Source organism: Sparus aurata, chromosome 19 (genome assembly GCF_900880675.1).
Source record: "Sparus aurata chromosome 19, fSpaAur1.1, whole genome shotgun sequence".
NCBI classification, from domain to species: Eukaryota; Metazoa; Chordata; class Actinopteri; order Spariformes; family Sparidae; genus Sparus; species Sparus aurata.
In genome coordinates this window covers 30,635,963-30,656,657 of record NC_044205.1, presented here as the reverse complement: position 1 = coordinate 30,656,657, position 20,695 = coordinate 30,635,963, and the positions used below count along the sequence as shown (strand labels likewise).

General features: G+C 48.3%; 1 protein-coding gene across 2 annotated transcripts; it reads right to left on the bottom strand.

The window, feature by feature from the left end:
* Window positions 1-1,383: 1,383 nt before the first annotated feature.
* Window positions 1,384-20,507, bottom strand: LOC115569622 (guanine nucleotide-binding protein G(olf) subunit alpha-like). 2 transcript variants are annotated; one of them, XM_030397634.1, is made up of 12 exons: window positions 20,341-20,506; window positions 20,170-20,242; window positions 19,373-19,427; window positions 15,211-15,330; window positions 10,568-10,665; window positions 10,316-10,370; window positions 10,126-10,199; window positions 6,045-6,103; window positions 5,828-5,948; window positions 5,595-5,725; window positions 5,445-5,512; window positions 1,384-2,025 (listed from the first exon to the last, which is right to left on the bottom strand). In XM_030397634.1, exons 1-12 carry the CDS (start codon window positions 20,474-20,476, stop codon window positions 1,879-1,881), a joined length of 1,137 nt encoding a protein of 378 aa, XP_030253494.1. In that variant the 5' UTR covers window positions 20,477-20,506; the 3' UTR covers window positions 1,384-1,878. The 2 variants fall into 2 exon arrangements, with proteins under 2 accessions (XP_030253494.1, XP_030253495.1); XM_030397635.1 differs by lacking the exon at window positions 15,211-15,330 and having other exon boundaries at window positions 20,341-20,507.
* Window positions 20,508-20,695: the final 188 nt, after the last annotated feature.

The window sequence follows — 20,695 nt, the reverse complement described above, 5'->3', positions numbered from 1 at the left end:
ACATCATCAGCGGCCGGACAGGGAGCGGGCCGCGTGCTCTCACGGATCCTCCGCTCCGCCGTCCCCGGGACCGACACACAGGCACGCGAGCAGCGGCGGCGCCGCGGCCTCGATAACACGAACGAGACGGGGCTCGAGCGGCCATGAACGACTCGAGAGCGCGCAGCCATCCCCGCGGAAACGGCGGCCGGAGCCGGGGGGACGGAGAGCGCGGAGCCAGGGGAGCGGGCTCTTACCGTCACAGCGGCCCGGTGTGAGTGTGTTCCTCTGGGTGTGTCAGCGCACCGGGAGCCGGGAAACACTTTGTCCGGTTGTTGTTGTTGTTGTTGAGGACGAGCACAGAGCGGAAGGCCGCGCTTTGCGCCAGCACGCACACACTGCAGGGGCACGCAGGCAGCGGGCCAAAGATCCTCTGTGGGCGAGACGGATCACTACCTCTGCGCATGCGCAGTGTGCTGGGGCCTCTGATACTGAGGTTGTAAAAGAGGAAGTTGAATAAAGAAGTTTTCCAGCAGATTAATCGGAGACGTCATTAGTCTCCAGTGCTAGAGTTACATCGCCACACTATAAACTGTGACGTCACTGATCAATGACTACTGATGTGTTTTGGCCCAGTGTCGTCATGTGACCACAACATGAGGGTAATAATTTAGGACTGAACAGCACCACTGCACAGGTGGTTCCCAGGTGCACCACATCCAATCACGTCCTCAATAGAACAGGTGAAGGGTCAGCTGACAGGCGACATCATGTGAAGACGATTCACCTGTTGGAAGAAGTATTCAGATACTGTACTGTTGTAAAAGTACCTTTTTAATTTATTGTAGTACAGCAATATATTTGACTCATATCAGTTTCAGCAAACACAAACTAACATTTAAATTAATGTTAAAGTCATGAAGACAAGTCGACGTCAGTCATGAGTTTGATTTGTGTCAGTGTTTCCACCACATGGAGGCTGTGATGTCACAAACACACAAACATCTGATGTTTTAATCAAACAATATCATAGATTTTACTTTTTACACTTGAACAACAGTTTTATTTAACTTCTGAATCCAATGAATCAGCTCAATGTGTCTAAATAACTATATATATATATAAATATATTATATAGTAATATTTCACATATGTGGACAGAGACAATGATCCCCAGAGATAGTGACACAGATGGTCCTTCATCCTGGTCTTTGGGTGGGTACCAGTCCTCTGACTGGTTCCGACCCACAGACATTCTGTCTCTTGATGCTCGTCACCGTGTTTCTCTCATCCGTCATTAAAACTGAATATTTACAGCTGTATGTGCGGTATTAATGTGCGGTTGTTGTTGAGTGTCTTCATCACATTCTGACGTTCAACCAGTAAAAATCAACAAATCAAAGGTTTGACATAAAAATTCTTTATTGTCACTTATTCTAAATTCCTTTTGAGCTGTTTACATGAATGTTGGACTTCATCAGTAACTCTAGGCAGGACAGAACAGTTCCTCTTTAAATTAATCTACTCTCATTATTTAATGTCTCAGGTATAAATTCAGTGTGAACAGCCAATCAGAGCAGAGATAATAATAATATACTTCAACAGTTTCAGAGACATGAAAAAATAGATTGAAATTTTACATTTTTTAACCCCGCCCTCCCATACACCATCAGAACTACACTACAAACAACCCTCTGCATCACATTCTGTCACAATCAATAATTAATAATCACTAATCAGTGAAAGCCTGTTGAAGAATAGCTGCAGGTGATAAATGCTCAGAACGGATCAGAAGCAGTGTAAATAGATTGGGATCGATCAGTATTGATTAGATATCAAACAAGCATCTAAATCAGCCTCTTCGGGTCACATGTTCAGTTCATGACACCCAACAGCCAATCAGAGCAGCTCGTACTGCCGTAGGTGCATTCGCTGGATGATGTCACGACAGTCATTGAAGACACGGCGGATGTTTTCAGTGTCGATGGCGCAGGTGAAGTGAGGATAACAGTAATGTTTCCCATCGCCGCTCGCCGTGCTGATCCTCTGAGAGACAGACAGGTAGAGTGAGAGAGAGACATGTTCTAAAACTGATCTCTTCAGTGACAACAGGATTGGAAGTTTATCTCATTTTAACACAGAATGCTACATGTTGAGTTTTAAACCTAATGACATCTAAATCTTTAGTAATCTCATGTTGGAACATCCAGGGTCTGAGGTCTTCTGCTTTTGGCCTTAAGAGCAAGACCCCAGACTTTAAGAAAGAGTTGAAGAATTCAGATATCATTGTTTTGCAGGAGACTTGGAATAGAGGAGACATGCCCGCTGGTTGTCCTTTAGGATATAGAGAAATCATTTTCCCATCAACCAAACTGAGAAGTGGAAGCCAAGGCAGAGATTCAGGAGGGATGTTGATCTGGTACAAGACGAACCTCGTTCACTCAATCCAATTACTCAAAAAAGGAGATTTCTCAATTTGGATCAAAATAAAAAAAGAGGTGGTCTCCACAGACAGAGACATATTCATGTGTACAGCCTATATCCCCCCATCAGAGTCCCCTTACTATAACGTAAACAGCTTCTCCATCCTTGAAGATGAGATCAGCTTCTAACAGACACAAGGAAACGTGCTGATCTGTGGTGACCTTACCGCCAGAACAGGCCAAGAACCAGATCTGATCAATGCACAGGGAGAAAGACATATACCTGGCCAGATCAACATCCCCTCTCCTTCACACCGAAACAGGAACAACTTTGACAAAACCGTCAACAGAAACGGGCAGCAACTGCTGCAGTTGTGTCGCACGCTGGGTCTGTACATCGTCAGCGGTCGGCTTCGAGGGGACTCCTTTGGTCTCTACACTCACAGCTCTCCTCTTGGCAACAGCACTGTGGACTACAGTATTACAGACCTGGAGCCCTTCAGTGTAAGAGCATTCACTGTCAGCCCCCTCACACCCTTATCTGATCACAGCAAAATCACCCTATACATTAGTAAGACACCAACTGACCCCCATGTAGCAGAGCCCAGTAAACTCAACCCCTCCAAACAACCTTATAGATGGACAAGTAATAGTAAGGATGACCACAGAGCCATCAGTCATCCAGCAGTCCAATCCCAGTTAGACCATTTTATCACCACCTCATATCCCCACAGCACCGACGGCCTGAACCAGGCTGTGCGGGATATTAACTCCATATTTGACAGCACAGCATCTCTATCCAATCTGAAAAAATCTGAGTATCACGGTTCAAACTCAGCTAATGAAAAGTGGTTTGGCTCTGACTGCAGGTGTCTGAGAAAAACACCGACAACCTGACAATCATGAGCTCCGCCTCCAGTACTGGGAAACACTGAAATCATATAGAAAAACACTGAGAGCTAAAAAGGAGCAGCATGAACAGCGTCAACTTGAAGAAATTGAGGAGTCCATTGACTCAAACAATTTTTGTAAAAAGTGGCATTCATTCAACAAATCAAACAAGGAAGAACTGGCTATTCAAAACGGGGAAATATGGAAGAAACATTTTGAAAATCTATACAGTGCAATCACACTGGATTCAGACCAAAATAATCTGCTCAACAAGCTAGAAATCCTTGAATCAATCATTAAAGACAACCAAAATCCTTTAGATTATGAGATTAATGAAGGGGAGCTGCTGGCTAAGATCCAGGCCCTGCAGCGAGGAAAGCAAGTGGCCCTGATGGCATCTTAAATGAAATGCTTCAGTTTAGCAGCCAGAAAATCAAAACTGCCATGTTGAAATTATTCAATCTGGTACTAAACATTGGAAATGTTCCTGACACCTGGAGCCAAGGGCTTATCACTCCAATCTTCAAAAGTGGAGACAAATATGATCCAAACAGTTACAGAGGCAGATGTGTCAGCAGCAACCTGGGGAAGTTATTCTGCAGCATCTTAAACAGCCGACTACAAAACTTCCTCAGTGAGCACAATGTCCTGAACAAGAGTCAGATTGGTTTTACACCACAACACAGAACCTCTGAGCACATCTACACCCTCCACACCCTCATCCAGAAACACGTCCACCAGAACAACAACACCATCTGCTCTGGTTTTGTAGATTTCAAGAAGGCATTCAACTCAATTTGGCATCATGGTCTGTTTCTGAAATTACTAGAAAAAGGTATTGGAGGAAAAATCTACGATATTGTTCAGACAATGTATATAAATAATAAATGTGCTGTCAAAATTGGAACTAGGGAAACAGACTTCTTCCCCCAAAGTAGAGGAGTGAAGCAGGGCTGCAGTCTGAGCCCCACCCTGTTTAACATTTACATCGACCAACTGGCCAAATCCCTGGAAGAGTCAGAGATCCCTGGTCTCACCCTTTCTGACACAGAAGTCAAATGTTTACTGTTTGCAGATGACCTAATACTGCTCGCTCCATCAAAGGAGGCTCTACAAAAGCAACTAGATCACCTGCAAAAGTTCTGTCAGACCCGGGCCCTGACTGTTAACCTGGAGAAGACAAAAGTCATGGTCTTCCAGAAACGACACAAGAGTCAGAAACATCCCCACAGGTTCCACCTGGACTCTACAGACATAGAACACACACACAGCTACACATATCTAGGACTAAATATCACATCAACGGGTAATTTCAATCTGGCCATTAAGGATCTCAGAGAAAAAGGCAGAAGAGCTTTCTGGACTATAAAAAAGTCTTCAAACATAGACATCCCTGTCAAAATCTGGATCAAAATATTTCAATGGATAATTGAACCAGTTGTATTGTATGGTAGTGAAGTGTGGGGCCCTCTCATGAACCAAGACTTCCAAAAATGGGACAAACACCCAATGGAAAGCTTGCACACTGAGATCTGCAAAAGCATCCTCAGAGTCCACAGGAACACCCCCAATAATGGATGCAGAGCTGAACTGGGCCTGTTCCCCTTTTAATTCGGATCCAAAACAGAGCAATAAAGTTCTACCAACACCTCAGAGCCAGCGAGCCCAGCTCCTACCACTACAAAGCCCTACGATGCCAAGAGGAGAGCAAAGAAGGGAGTCCCCTCAGCCAGCTGGTCCACAGGCTGAGCTCCAACAGCACCGGGCACCAAGACCGCCCTCACACCATCCAGCCCCACCAAATTATAGCAAGAAAAAAAGACAATTACATCAACTATTGGACATCCGCAACCAAAACCCAAAGCAAACTCCAATGCTATTTGGCCCTAAACAGACAATACTCCATGGCAGATTATCTGAGCTCTGTAACTGACCCGAGACTGAGGAAAACGTTGACTATGTACAGACTCAGCGACCACAGCCGTTCTGTAATCCTGTACGCTTTGGCAATATTGTGAACCACAGTCATGACAATAAAGCTTGTTGAATTGAATTGTAAGGTCAGAGAGTGAGAGAGAGACAGGTAGAGAGAGAAAGAGAGACAGGTCAGAGAGAGAGAGATAGGCATCATCATCATCATCATGTTTTTACCAGAAACTCGTCTCTGATGAAGAACTTGGCTCTGGTCACTTTGGGGTCTTCATCAGCATCTGGAACAGCTGGACACACACATACACAGATGTCAGGAGGTGTGCGATTGTGTATTTGTACATGTGTGCGTATCTTTGTGTGTATTTGTACATTCTGGAGGGACTTGGTAGTTGCTGTATTCGGGGAAATAATCCTCCAGTTTGGATTTTCCAGCCAGAATCTTGTCAGCGAGAACGTCCTGTTTGTTCAGAAACAAGATCACTGAGATGGTCTTCAGAAATCTGCAGCCAATCAGAGAGCAGGGAAGGTCAACTACAGCCAATCAGAGAGCAAAGAGGGTTCATAACAGCCAATCAGAGAGCAGCGAGGGTTAGACAGTGAACCTGTTGGTCCAGATGGATCTGAAGAGGTCCAGAGATTCTCGCAGCCGATTGGTGGAGTTGTCCTCTCTGATCACCATGTTGTAGCTGCTGCTCGCTGCCACGAAGATGATGGCCGTCACATCTGAACACATCAATCAATCATCAATCAGTATTTACATCTGAACCCATCAATCAATCAATCAATATTCACATCTTAACACATCAGTGTTTTTCTCACCGTTGAAGCACTGAATCCACTTTCTGCGCTCATCTCGCTGTCCTCCGACATCAAACATGCTGACAGACGGCAGACAAGCAGACAGACAGACAGGTGTGTCAGTCAGGTATCAGGTGTGACAGGTGCATCAGATGCAGGCCGTTTCTGTCTCTTTGGAGGCCCTATGCAAGATGCTGTTTTGGGGCCCCTAATTTGTCAAACTAAGATGGATGGAGTCCTTTAACCCTTTCAGGTGATCCACAGAGATCCAACCATCTGTTACATTTTAAGAGGAAAACAGGCTGGAGTCCTGAAAACCTCTCAAGTTAACATCAGACAATTTCAGCTGACCCACGAGCAGGTTGATAGACTGATAGAACATGATAATACAAGCAGAACATGAGGATCCTCTACAGGTCGATACATGAAACTGATGCAGTGTTCCTCAAACATGTTTGTTTTAGATTGTAAAACATTTTTAAACTTAAACATCCTGGTCCGGTGGTGCTGAAGGTGGCCCTGCTGCTTCCTGGTCCGGTGGTGCTAAAGGCGGCCCTGCTGCTTCCTGGTCCGGTGGTGCTAAAGGGGGCCCTGCTGCTTCCTGGTCCGGTGGTGCTGGAGGCGGCCCTGCTGCTTCCTGGTCCGGTAGTGCTGCTTCCTGGTCCGGTAGTGCTGCTTCCTGGTCCAGTGGTACTGAAGGCAGCTGTGCTGCTTCCTGGTCCGATGGTGCTGCTTCCTGGTCTGGTGGTGCTGAAGGTGACCAGGCTGCTTCCTGGTCCGATGGTGCTGCTTCCTGGTCTGGTGGTGCTGGAGGCGGCCGTGCTGCTTTCTGGTCCGGTGCTGGAGGCTGCCGTGCTGCTTCGTGGTCCGGTGGTGCTGGAGGCGACCCTGCTGCTTCCTGGTCCGATGGTGCTGTAGGCGGCCGTGCTGCTTCCTTGTCCAGTGGTGCTGAAGGTGGCCCTGCTGCTTCGTGGTCTGGTGCTGCTGAAGGCGGCCCTGCTGCTTCCTGGTCTGGTGGTGCTGGAGGCGGCCCTGCTGCTTCCTTGTCCGGTGGTGCTGGAGGCGGCCCTGCTGCTTCCTGGTCCGATGGTGCTGCTTCCTGGTCCGGTGGTGCTGAAGGTGGCCCTGCTGCTTCCTTGTCCGGTGGTGCTGGAGGCGGCCCTGCTGCTTCCTTGTTCGGTGGTGCTGGAGGCGGCCCTGCTGCTTCCTTGTCCGGTGGTGCTGGAGGCGGCGATGCTGCTTCCTGGTCCGGTGGCGCTGAAGGCGGCCCTGCTGCTTCGTGGTCTGGTGGTGCTGAAGGCGGCCCTGCTGCTTCCTTGTCCGGTGGCGCTGAAGGCGGCCCTGCTGCTTTGTGGTCTGGTGGTGCTGAAGGCGGCCCTTCTGCTTCCTGGTCCGATGGTGCTGCTTCCTGGTCCGGTGGTGCTGAAGGGCGGCCGTGCTGCTTTCTGGTCCGGTGCTGGAGGCGGCCCTGCTGCTTCCTGGTCCGGTGGTGCTGGAGGCGACCATGCTGCTTCCTGGTCCGATGGTGCTGTAGGCGGCCGTGCTGCTTCCTTGTCCAGTGGTGCTGAAGGCGGCCCTGCTGGTTCCTTGTCCGGTGGTGCTGAAGGTGGCCCTGCTGCTTCCTGGTCCGATGGTACTGCTTCCTGGTCCGGTGGTGCTGAAGGCGGCCGTGCTGCTTCCTGGTTCGGTGCTGGAGGCGGCCCTGCTGCTTCCTGGTCCAGTGGTGCTGAAGGCGGCCCTGCTGGTTCCTTGTCCGATGGTGCTCTGCTGCTTTGGGCCCTGCTGCTTCCTGGTCCGGTGGTGCTGATGGCGGCCCTGCTGCTTCCTGGTCTGGTGGTGCTGGAGGCTGCCCTGCTGCTTCCTGGTCCGATGGTGCTGCTTCCTGGTCCGATGGTGCTGCTTCCTTGTCCGGTGGTGCTGAAGGCGGCCCTGCTGCTGTGACTCTGACTCCACTTCATTACTCAGAGTGCAGGATTTCATAATCACAGGTAGGCCTGCTGTAAAAAGCCACTCAGACTGTTACACAACTGTATTGTGAGGACAAACAAGCTTTTCCTATACAGCCAAATTATTTTTATTTAACATTGCTTCAAAAGATCAAACAGATCAATAAATTGTCAGTTGTGAATACATGTTCACAGGACAACATGTTTCCTTACAGGCTTGCAGGCGAGTATACATGCTTTGATCTTTTGGCGTATCGATGAGCAGAATCCCATCCCGCCCTCTTCAGGTCCAGACTGCGTGGAGCTTATTTTCAGTACTCAGTATGACCAGAAGCCCCGACAGTCTCTCCTGTGCCATGCTGCTTCTCAGATACGTCTTAATTAGTTACATTTGTGAGAAGGATCTTTCGGCACTTGCGACAGTTACAGGTAGGGTCAGAAATAATTTAATAGCCGTGGCTACATCAGGCACACTTGGTAATATGGAGTGGTGCTTTATGAATAGAGTGTGTGCCAAATCTTGAACTTAGCCAAGCTCGATTTCTTTTATGGTGGACACGAATGTGCTTCTAAATGAAAGAACTGTTCTGGAAAATCCGCAGACAAGTCATCTTTGTACTGGTCTGCTAAAGCACTTGGATTTGAACAAAAGTTCTTGTGGTCGTAAAAACCCAAACCTCCGTACAGCTCTTGCATGCCCTGAAACCTGTGTGTTACCTGCACAATGGCAGCGTCTATTGCTGCGTAATACTGACACTCTGAAGTGCTCCTCTGCATTTGATAGCCTTTCATCTAGGGCTGCACGATATTGGAAAAACTGACATTGCGATTTTTTTTAACCCTGCCATATATATTGCGATGTGAAAAAATACAGGAATTTTCATCAGATGACCTGAATGGCACTTTACGTTATGCTGCACTGCTGCTCGCTTGGACAGTTAACCTGCACTGATCGTACCTGTTTCTGTCGTACTGAGCTATGTGGTACCTACGTAAATGGTCAAACAAATTAGTTGTGATACCTCTGGTTGTGGCAACAGATGCAACACACTGTCGACAAAGAACACGTGTGTGGTCATTATAATCATCATTGTAGCCACCATAATTCCAGATAACTGACGTTGGTTTTCTTTTTGGCATCAAGTCTGCGTTTTCGGTGATTTTCTCGTGTTGTTTTGTCATTTTTCAATGTTGTTACCAGCGACTCACTCCAGCTGCAGGGGCTGGTCTGCTTCGGCACACTGATTAAAAACTAATGTGATTGGTGGATCGCTGCGCATGCAGAGTCTGTATGCACAGTGTGTCAGGTACCCTTGAAATCAGATGAGTTCATTTGCCTCCTACACCGCAGGCCCTTCGATATGATTATTGCACACACGTACATCGCGATGACGATGCTTAAACGATATATCGCGCAGCTCTACTTTCATCCCTGCATAACTCATCAAAATGTCTTTTGGTGCGCCTTGCGTGTTTTTGTGGAAATGAAGGCGGAATACCCCGTGACTGAGTAAGATTTTGGGCAGTTTCTTTAAGGCTGTGAAACTCTCCTCTGAGTGACACGAGGGTCTCAGATGCACTGGCTCGATATTTGCTTGCCTTCAAAATATCAATGTTCTGTTTTTGGAGACAATCTCGTGACGTGAACCCTACATTGCGGTTAAAAAGAAAAAAGATGGGTGTTTTACAGGCTTGGCGGGGCCCATATGGGATGCAGGCGCGGTAGAGACCAGATGAGATCAATCAGTAGAGACGAGCCCTGACCAATCAGTAGAGACCAGATCTGACCAATCAGTAGAGACCAGATCTGACCAATCAGTAGAGACCAGATCTGACCAATCGGTAGAGACCAGATCTGACCAGTGGGCATAGGTATTGCCTTGGCTCAGCAGAGGTGCTACAAAAAAAAGGTGCCAGATTTTTTTCACACCTTTTCCGTTGGGTCACTCCTCGGATATTGAGACTGGACTTGCAACTTGACCCCCTAGTGGTCCGGGGCTCTATGCACTCGCATAGTCATCATATAGCAAGAAACGGCTCTGATCAGATGCATCAGCTGTGACAGTTGTATCATGTGTGTATGTGACAGCTGTGACATCTATGGCAGTTGTGACAGGTGTATCAGGTGTGACAGGTGTACATTTAGACACACTCACTGGAAGTTGACCTTGTCGACCTGAAATCTGGTCTCAAAGATCCCAGAAGTCAAAACTCTGCAGCGCAGCAAATCCTGCAGAGAAGAAGAAGAAGAAGAAGAAGAAGAAGAAGAAGAAGAAGAAGGTGTTTTACTGCCTGGTAACAGTCAACTCATCCTGAACACTGGAGGCTGATTGGTTGGTCTGCTACCTGGTCAGTAGGTGTGTAGTCTGTCTTCCTGACTGAGTCCAACCTGTCCAGGAAGCTGCAACACACACACACACACACACACACACACACACACACACACACACACATCCTGAGCTTTGATAGGTCCATCAGGGTTAGTGGAGCACTCTGATTGGTCTGTTGGGATTTAAAGTGTCAAAGTGGTTCTGGGTGATGAAGTGTGTGTGTGCATGGGTATGTGTGTGCATTCGTGTGCGCGTGTGTGGGTCTTACTACTGAGCGCAGTCGATCAGCTGATATTCGTTGGCGCGTTCAAAACACGCCTTGACGCCGTCGTCCTCCCACAGCTTCTGAGCATGCTCAAAGAACTCCTGAGAGACAGACAGTTGACTGTAAACAGGAAGTGTCATATAGATCAGATAGATGAGATCAACCCAACCAAAAACTTTGCCTTTGGCCCCGCCCCCTTCTGTGTGAATAACTCCTTATCATTTAAACAGCACTCAATAGAAACTGTAAGGACTCTACTTAATGAACAGCATGAAAACAGAGAAGCGTTGGTGTTTCTTGGTATTAAGATGTGAAACACGACACAGACAGTCATGTGATGTATGTGATACAGAGATGTTTATATATGATGTAGCTGATCTTATCATATATAAACATAAAGAAACATTGATGGTGCTGAACAGATTCGTTGGATCCTTAGTGGGCAGTCATTCAGTGGCTTATGGTCTGTTTCAACAGTGATTTCTTGTCCTGACACAAACTGGTGGAATCTTTCACAGGCGTATGTTATGTTCTCGATTTGTGCAGAACGTGTCTCTGCATCCGTCATTGAACGTGAAGCGCATGCGATTGGTTGCCAGTCTTCATACTTTTGCAATAGTCCCGCCCCAAGCCCACTCTGTGATGTGTCAGCAAGATCTTGATGGACCTCACTGGGTCGTAAAACCTCAGCACTGGTTCCAGTGTGAGCTGTGTCTTCAAGTCTCTCCATGACTTTTCATGTTCATGACTCCACTGCCATTCTGTTTTCTTTTCTGTCAGTTGTCTCAAGGGTGCCATGCGTTCAGAGAGATTTGGTATGAATTTGCCTATGTAGTTTATCATTCCATTGAATCTGTGTATGTTTACATTGCGGCCTTGGCATGTTCTCAACGGCTGACACCTTTCTGGGATCTGGCCTGATGCCCTCACTGCTCACAATGTCTCCAACAAATGTCAGTTCCGTCACTCCTAGCTGGCACTTTCTCTGTTCAGCTTTAAGTTTACTTTTCTTGTTGCTTCAAGAACATTTTTCAACCTCTCACGTTCCGATTTAGACCTTCCCCATACTATGCTGTCGTCCATCGATGTGTCTACTCCGTCCAGATGTTCATAAATCATGTGGATTGTCTTACGGTATACCTCTGGTGTGGAAGTTATCCCAAAAGGTAACCTAAGGAATTGATATCTCCCAAATGGACTGTTGAATGTGCACAGTTCTGAGCTTGCATCATCTAATCTTCGATCTTTTCAATCACTTTCAAACTTTCCATCCTGTCCAATTCAGCTTTCATTGGTTTTTGTAGAGCAAATGGCACCTTACGACATGGATTGATGACCGGTGGCACATTTTTAACCACTTTGATTGTGTGTTCTCCAGGCAAGCATCCAAGACCCTGAAATAAGTCACTGCACTCCTTCATGAGTTCATCATAGTCCATATCTTCCTCACTGTCCACTACCAGCACTCTCTTTATCAGGTTCAGTCTCTCACAAGCCGATGAGCCTGGTATGGTCTGCACCTCCTTTGGCACCACTACAAATGCCAGTGTATGCTGTCTGTCCTTGTGTGCCACCTTCACCATGCATTTTCCTTTAACAGGTATCGCTGCTCCTGACTATCCACTTACTTTCATTTTCGTTGCATGCAACTTCAGTCTGGGCCTGATTCTGTTGAATTCAGACTCTGATATCACATTCGCCTGAGCTCCAGTGTCCAATTTCATTGCAATGTGTGTTTGATTCACTCTCAAAGTCAGTATCCAGTCCTTTCTATCAGTGTTTTTCTCTGTAACTGCATCCACATAGAATTCCTCAGAATCACTCTCATCTACAGCATGAACTTTACTCTGGTCCGCTTGGTTACAGTTCCGTGCATAATGATTCATTTTATTGCAATTGTGGCAGACCTTACCATATGCCAGACATCTTCTGGGAGGATGTTGAGTGCCACATTGATCACATTTCTTTCCTCGTTAGTCTCTGTGCACCGGTTTCGTTTTATTGCTCTGCACAGTCTAATAGCCTTATCCAGGTCCAAATCTTGCTCCTTCAATAGCCTTTCTCTTAAGCTATGATCCAGAATCTCTAACACAAGTCTGTCCTTAATCAAGGAGTCAGTCAGCCCTCCAAATTCACACGTCTTGCTTCGGTTTCTCAGCTCAGTCACATACTGATCAATTGCGTCTCCTGTTTTCTGTACACATGTAAGAAAACCTGTGCTTCTCGAACGTGACGTTTGTCTTCAGAATACAGTAAGCCACGAGCTGTGTAAGAATCTTTTCCAAATCCATCCCGTCAACTTCATTTTCAAACTGAAAATTGTTGTAGACTTCTAGCGCCTCTTCACCCACGACATGCAAAAACAATGATGCTTTCATTTTCTTATCCTTCTCGTCGGCGCCTATTGCTGATAAGTACAACTGAAAGCGTTGCTTAAATCTTCTCCAATTCTTCACCACATTACCTGTCAGCTGTAGATTGGTTGGTGGTTGTAATGCTTGCATTTCCAATGTGTTTAGTCCTTTTTTCTTTTTCTTGGAAACCAGGCTAACGATGTCCTCTCACCGCTTTGATGTCCGGTTGCTAGCCTCCAACTGCGCTAGCATAACCTGAAGTTTTGGCTAGTCTTCATCTCAGATGTTAAACTCTTCTTTTCCGTCCAAGTCCATCTTCTGACACCGTGTTTTGTTTGTGATGTGGGTTCTTCAATAAACACACGTGAGGATACTTTAGGAGAGAGCGATCTTTATATATTAAAGATTTTGCTACGTTACAAACTTACAAACCATCTGCTCCAACTTCACGTAGCCCTCTGACGTAGGTCTACTACTGCGCATGCTCATTTTAACTTATGGTCATAGGCTTAACCAGTTACAGTATAAACAAACTGCTATTTGTTATATCATTACATATTCCATTTACTTTCTTTAGAGCAGTAGATCCACTGGCAGCAGAACCGCCCCACAGCAGAACTCTTCCAGCACCATGCTGGACAGTAGGTGTGGTGTTCTCCGGGTTAAAGGCTTCACCTTCTCTCCTCCGAACATATTGATGCTCATTGTGGTCAAACAAGTTTTCCTCCAGAAGGTTTCTTCTCCGTCCACGTGATCAGCAGGAAACTTCGGTCCTGCTTCAAGGTTCAGTGTCTGGATCAAGAGGTTCTGTCAGCACAGCAGCCTCTCAGCTCAGGTTGATGTAAAGCACACCTGACTGTGGACTCGGACACCTGTCTTCCAGCAGCTTCTGATTCATTGCAGACTTGGTTTTTGGTGATTTCTGGTTGAGTCTTGACCATCAGAGCAGTTTTCTCTCAGCAGCAGGTGATAGTTTGATGGTGGCAGCGACACTGTGAACTGTATTCTTACAAACAGTTGTTGTGCAGTTGATGCTGGGACCTGAAACTGCTGGAATGGCTCCAAGTGATTGTCCTGACTTTCAGATCAGTGATGAGCTCTTTAGAATTTCACACTGTGGTGTTTGTGTCTGAGTCTGATGTCTGTATCAGACAGGTTCTGTTAAATAATCACCTGTGATCCATCAGAGCCAGTCAGAAAAAATTCAGATGCTACGAAGAACATTTGACTCACAACTTTCTATGATCACCTGAACTGATGGTTCAACCTATTGTTTGTCTATTTATGAATCAGAATCAGAATTCCTCTTTTTGTCCTGCAAACGGGGAAATTTCTTCGTCACAGCATCCAAAGGACAGAATATAATCTCTCCTTCACACACCTGGACCTCTGTGTGTGTGTGTGTGTGTGTGTGTGTGTGTGCGTGCGTGTGTGTGTGTGCATTTGCGTGCATCCTGTCGACCAATCAGCAGCAGCATCAGAAAAGAAAAAACAGAAGCTGAAGCAGTTTGGAAGCGACACAGGAAGACACTTGTTTTGTCTCTTTGTGTCTTTAGAGAGTCGAGATGTTTGGATAATGAGGCCTCAGGTGACACACACACACACACACACACACACACACACAGTGAGCGTGTGGTCCTGTGTGGTTTCAGTCCCACGTTCTTTAGTTACATCAGGTCATTAACATCATTAAAACAAACAACAACTCTCCTGGTGCTGCGTTAAAGGAACAGTTCACCTGTTTAATGGAGCCAGAGATCAGCTCACCTGTCCATGACTCATTACAGGTGTACAAAGGTGTCACAGTGTTTATTCCAGTAGATGTTCAGGTACTTGTGTAAAAGTAGAAGTACTGATTCAACTTGTTTACTCCAGTTAAAGTAACAGAGTACAGGCTGTGAGATGTTTTCAGAGTAAAGCTAACTGAAGAGCTGCAGAGAGACAGGAAGCAGCTGAGCTCACCTGAGCAGGTTCTGATCATCTGATCAGCTCCGTCACAGTTTATCTGATCAATACAGACGTCACATGACACACAACTGGCTCTCTGATTGGTTCCTCCCATCCAGCAGCACATCAGGCTCCAAACACTCACAAGTGTCAGCCAGCAGTTCTGATCGGTCATGGATCAGAACTCTGCTCCTGCGCAGCCACACACACGTTCTGTTCAACTCTGACACCGCAGCACTACGTCACCCAGCTGAACAGGATCTCAGGTTTAACACTCCGTCACACACCTGACTGACATCACACACTGTGTGTGTGTGTGTGTGTGTGTGTGTGTGTGTGTGTTACCTCTGTGTATTCAAAGTCAGACAGCGGTGCGATGCTCTTGATGTAGTCGACTCTGAACTGGTTGCCAGGGTTACCCAGAGGCATAGGCGGAGTCAACATACTCATGGCTGACACAATGGTCTGAAACACACACACACACACACACACACACACAACACACACACTTAAGAGCAGCTTCTACAGACTCATTGGACCTCATGGCTCCTTCCTGGTGCCATCAGACTTTATAACGCTCACAACACACAGATCAATATCCACCTCATGATCCACTTACCGTTTATACCTCAGCAGCTTATTTTATCCTACAGCAGCTTCAGCATTTTATTATATTTAGTATTTTATTGTTTTTTTATATATTTTATATAGTACTATATTTTATATAGTACTACTATATATATACACACTATTTCTATATTTGCCCTTATATATATCTATCTACACACACACAATCAACAAAACTGTCCTAAAACATTAGAAATTACAGTTTTTCTTCTGTGAACATCTGTCCAGGTAAACCTTACATGTAGTGCAGGTGATGTGGTGCAGGTGATGTGGTGCAGGTGATGTGCAGGTGATGTGGTGCAGGTGATGTGCAGGTGATGTGCAGGTGATGTGGTGCAGGTGATGTGCAGGTGATGTGGTGCAGGTGATGTGCAGGTGATGTGGTGCAGGTGATGTGGTGCAGGCGATGTGCAGGGTGATGTGGTGCAGGTGATGTGGTGCAGGTGATGTGGTGCAGGTGATGTGCAGGTGATGTGGGGCTGGTGATGTGCAGGTGATGTGGTGCAGGTGATGTGGTGCAGGTGATGTGGGGCTGGTGATGTGCAGGTGATGTGGTGCAGGTGATGTGGTGCAGGTGATGTGGGGCTGGTGATGTGCAGGTGATGTGGTGCAGGTGATGTGGTGCAGGTGATGTGGTGCAGGTGATGTGGTGCAGGTGATGTGCAGGTGATGTGGTGCAGGTGATGTGGGGCTGGTGATGTGGGGCTGGTGATGTGCAGGTGATGTGCAGGTGATGTGCAGGTGATGTGGTGCAGGTGATGTGCAGGTGATGTGGTGCAGGTGATGTGGGGCTGGTGATGTGGTGCAGGTGATGTGGTGCAGGTGATGTGCAGGTGATGTGGTGCAGGTGATGTGCAGGTGATGTGGTGCAGGTGATGTGCAGGTGATGTGGTGCAGGTGATGTGGTGCAGGCGATGTGCAGGTGATGTGGTGCAGGTGATGTGGTGCAGGTGATGTGGTGCAGGTGATGTGCAGGTGATGTGGGGCTGGTGATGTGCAGGTGATGTGGTGCAGGTGATGTGGTGCAGGTGATGTGGGGCTGGTGATGTGCAGGTGATGTGGTGCAGGTGATGTGCAGGTGATGTGGGGCTGGTGATGTGCAGGTGATGTGGTGCAGGTGATGTGGTGCAGGTGATGTGGTGCAGGTGATGTGGTGCAGGTGATGTGCAGGTGATGTGGTGCAGGTGATGTGGGGCTGGTGATGTGGGGCTGGTGATGTGCAGGTGATGTGCAGGTGATGTGCAGGTGATGTGGTGCAGGTGATGTGCAGGTGATGTGGTGCAGGTGATGTGGGGCTGGTGATGTGGGGCTGGTGATGTGCAGGTGATGTGGTGCAGGTGATGTGCAGGTGATGTGGTGCAGGTGATGTGGTGCAGGTGATGTGGTGCAGGTGATCTGCAGGTGATGTGCAGGTGATGTGGTGCAGGTGATGTGCAGGTGATGTGGTGCAGGTGATGTGGGGCTGGTGATGTGGGGCTGGTGATGTGCAGGTGATGTGGTGCAGGTGATGTGCAGGTGATGTGGTGCAGGTGATGTGATGCAGGTGATGTGGTGCAGGTGATGTGCAGGTGATGTGGTGCAGGTGATTTGCAGGTGATGTGGGGCTGGTGATGTGGTGCAGGTGATGTGCAGGTGATGTGGTGCAGGTGATGTGGTGCAGGTGATGTGCAGGTGATGTGCAGGTGATGTGGTGCAGGTGATGTGGTGCAGGTGATGTGCAGGTGATGTGGTGCAGGTGATGTGGTGCAGGTGATGTGGTGCAGGTGATGTGGTGCAGGTGATGTGGTGCAGGTGATGTGGGGCTGGTGATGTGCAGGTGATGTGGTGCAGGTGATGTGGTGCAGGTGATGTGGTGCAGGTGATGTGCAGGTGATGTGGTGCAGGTGATGTGGGGCTGGTGATGTGGGGCTGGTGATGTGCAGGTGATGTGGTGCAGGTGATGTGCAGGTGATGTGGTGCAGGTGATGTGGGGCTGGTGATGTGGGGCTGGTGATGTGCAGGTGATGTGGTGCAGGTGATTTGCAGGTGATGTGGGGCTGGTGATGTGCAGGTGATGTGGTGCAGGTGATGTGGGGCTGGTGATGTGCAGGTGATGTGGTGCAGGTGATGTGGTGCAGGTGATGTGGTGCAGGTGATGTGGGGCTGGTGATGTGCAGGTGATGTGGTGCAGGTGATGTGGTGCAGGTGATGTGCAGGTGATGTGGTGCAGGTGATGTGGGGCTGGTGATGTGGGGCTGGTGATGTGCAGGTGATGTGGTGCAGGTGATGTGCAGGTGATGTGGTGCAGGTGATGTGGGGCTGGTGATGTGGGGCTGGTGATGTGCAGGTGATGTGGTGCAGGTGATTTGCAGGTGATGTGGGGCTGGTGATGTGGTGCAGGTGATGTGCAGGTGATGTGGTGCAGGTGATGTGGTGCAGGTGATGTGCAGGTGATGTGGTGCAGGTGATGTGGTGCAGGTGATGTGGGGCTGGTGATGTGGGGCTGGTGATGTGGTGCAGGTGATGTGGTGCAGGTGATGTGGTGCAGGTGATGTGGGGCTGGTGATGTGCAGGTGATGTGGTGCAGGTGATGTGGTGCAGGTGATGTGGTGCAGGTGATGTGGTGCAGGACATGTGCAGGTGATGTGGTGCAGGTGATGTGGGGCTGGTGATGTGGGGCTGGTGATGTGCAGGTGATGTGGTGCAGGTGATGTGCAGGTGATGTGGTGCAGGTGATGTGGGGCTGGTGATGTGGGGCTGGTGATGTGCAGGTGATGTGGTGCAGGTGATTTGCAGGTGATGTGGGGCTGGTGATGTGCAGGTGATGTGGTGCAGGTGATGTGCAGGTGATGTGGTGCAGGTGATGTGGGGCTGGTGATGTGGGGCTGGTGATGTGCAGGTGATGTGGTGCAGGTGATTTGCAGGTGATGTGGGGCTGGTGATGTGCAGGTGATGTGGTGCAGGTGATGTGGGGCTGGTGATGTGCAGGGGATGCGGTGCAGGTGATATGGGGCTGGTGATGTGCAGGTGATGTGGTGCAGGTGATGTGCAGGTGATGTGGGGCTGGTGATGTGCAGGTGATGTGGTGCAGGTGATGTGGTGCAGGTTATGTGATGCAGGTGATGTGCAGGTGATGTGGTGCAGGTGATGTGGTGCAGGTGATGTGGTGCAGGTGATGTGGTGCAGGTGATGTGCAGGTGATGTGGGGCTGGTGATGTGCAGGTGATGTGGTGCAGGTGATGTGGTGCAGGTGATGTGCAGGTGATGTGGTGCAGGTGATGTGCAGGTGATGTGGTGCAGGTGATGTGCAGGTGATGTGCAGGTGATGTGCAGGTGATGTGGTGCAGGTGATGTGCAGGTGATGTGCAGGTGATGTGGTGCAGGTGATGTGGTGCAGGTGATGTGGGGCTGGTGATGTGCAGGTCATGTGGTGCAGGTGATGTGGTGCAGGTGATGTGGTGCAGGTGATGTGCAGGTGATGTGGTGCAGGTGATGTGCATGTGATGTGGTGGAGGTGATGTGGTGCAGGTGATGTGCAGGTGATGTGGTGCAGGTGATGTGCAGGTGATGTGGTGGAGGTGATGTGGGGCTGGTGATGTGCAGGTGATGTGGTGCAGGTGATGTGCAGGTGATGTGGTGGAGGTGATGTGGGGCTGGTGATGTGGTGCAGGTGATGTGCAGGTGATGTGGTGCAGGTGATGTGCAGGTGATGTGGTGCAGGTGATGTGATGCAGGTGATGTGGTGCAGGTGATGTGCAGGTGATGTGCAGGTGATGTGGTGCAGGTGATGTGCAGGTGATGTGGTGCAGGTGATGTGGTGCAGGTGATGTGCAGGTGATGTGGTGCAGGTGATGTGCAGGTGATGTGGTGCAGGTGATGTGGTGCAGGTTATGCGACCTACCACTATAGCATCCTTCACATTCTTCCTGATGTCTTGAATCTTCTGCTGTTTCTCTCTGAAAAATAAAAATCTTTATTGGACTCACTGTGATCAATATTCATCATGTCAATGAAAATCTTTGAAACTGTAATTCTGCCCAGTAACTAAGTAGTGCAGTAACTAAGTAGAGCCGACAGCAGTTCTTTGCCTATGTGTTATGACACAGTGTCATGTGTTCAGGTAGTGAGACCTTCAGCTGTGGCTGGCAGGTGAGACTCTATGTGGTCACATGACAGGAGGCTGGATCCTTCGAAGGAGCATTTTAAGGCCAGTTACGTCACCACGCCGCTCGAAGGCTCCTTCAGATGCCTAACCCAACCTAACGACATCAACCCAACTGTTAGCTAGCTAATAATGCTAATAATGATACCATTACTGTGGGTTCAATAACAGGTCTACTTCTCCACAGTTCTCTGCTAACAGGAGAGAAATCAGCCGCTGACAGAGCCGCTTCTCCTCTTCCTCCAGAATCAGGAGGATAAAAAAGAGAATCAAAACTTGCTCGAGGTCAAACATTTTTACTTTCTGCTCGACTTTTCACTCTTACTTTCGCTGCCTGGGAAATCATGACGTCAGCGTGAGGGCGGGAACATCTGGTGACGCAACAAGGAAGTACTCTGAAGGCTAGACTGTCTTATTTAACAACGGCTGACGCGTCCTCAGAAGGATGCAGCCACTGAACTGGGACACAGCTTATACAGAACAGGAAATACTGGTGACTTTTCAAAACAAAAGCTGATCAAGTCACTGTGACTCACTCAGCGTTGAAACCGTCCACATGAAGAATCCTCATCTGCTTCACTATGGTGCTTTTACCTGATTCACCTGCACCTGCAGACAGACAGGTGAGAGGCAGACAGGTGAGAGACAGACAGGATATACAGGGGACACAGACAGACAGGTGAGAGACAGACAGACAGGTTTCTCACCCAGCAGCAGCAGCCTGTGTGTAGCTTTGTAAGCCTGTCTCTCTTTCTGCAGCTGCCTCTCGATCTTCTTGTTGGCTTCTCTCTTTGCTTTTTCATCCAGTCGTTCTTCCTCCGTCTTCCCTCCCAGACAGCCCATTTCAACTGGAACCACACAAACCAGAGAGCAGCCAGCTGAAACCAGCTGTTGTCGTCATGTTGTCGCCGCTCGTTCCCTTCAGCCTCATAAACACTACACAACCAGCCTGTGATGTCACACCTGTCATGACATCACTGCTCACACCTGTTCACCTGCTCCACCAACATTAAGACATTAATACAGTGCTGATTGGTTTCTGATCTGCATTCAACAAAATTG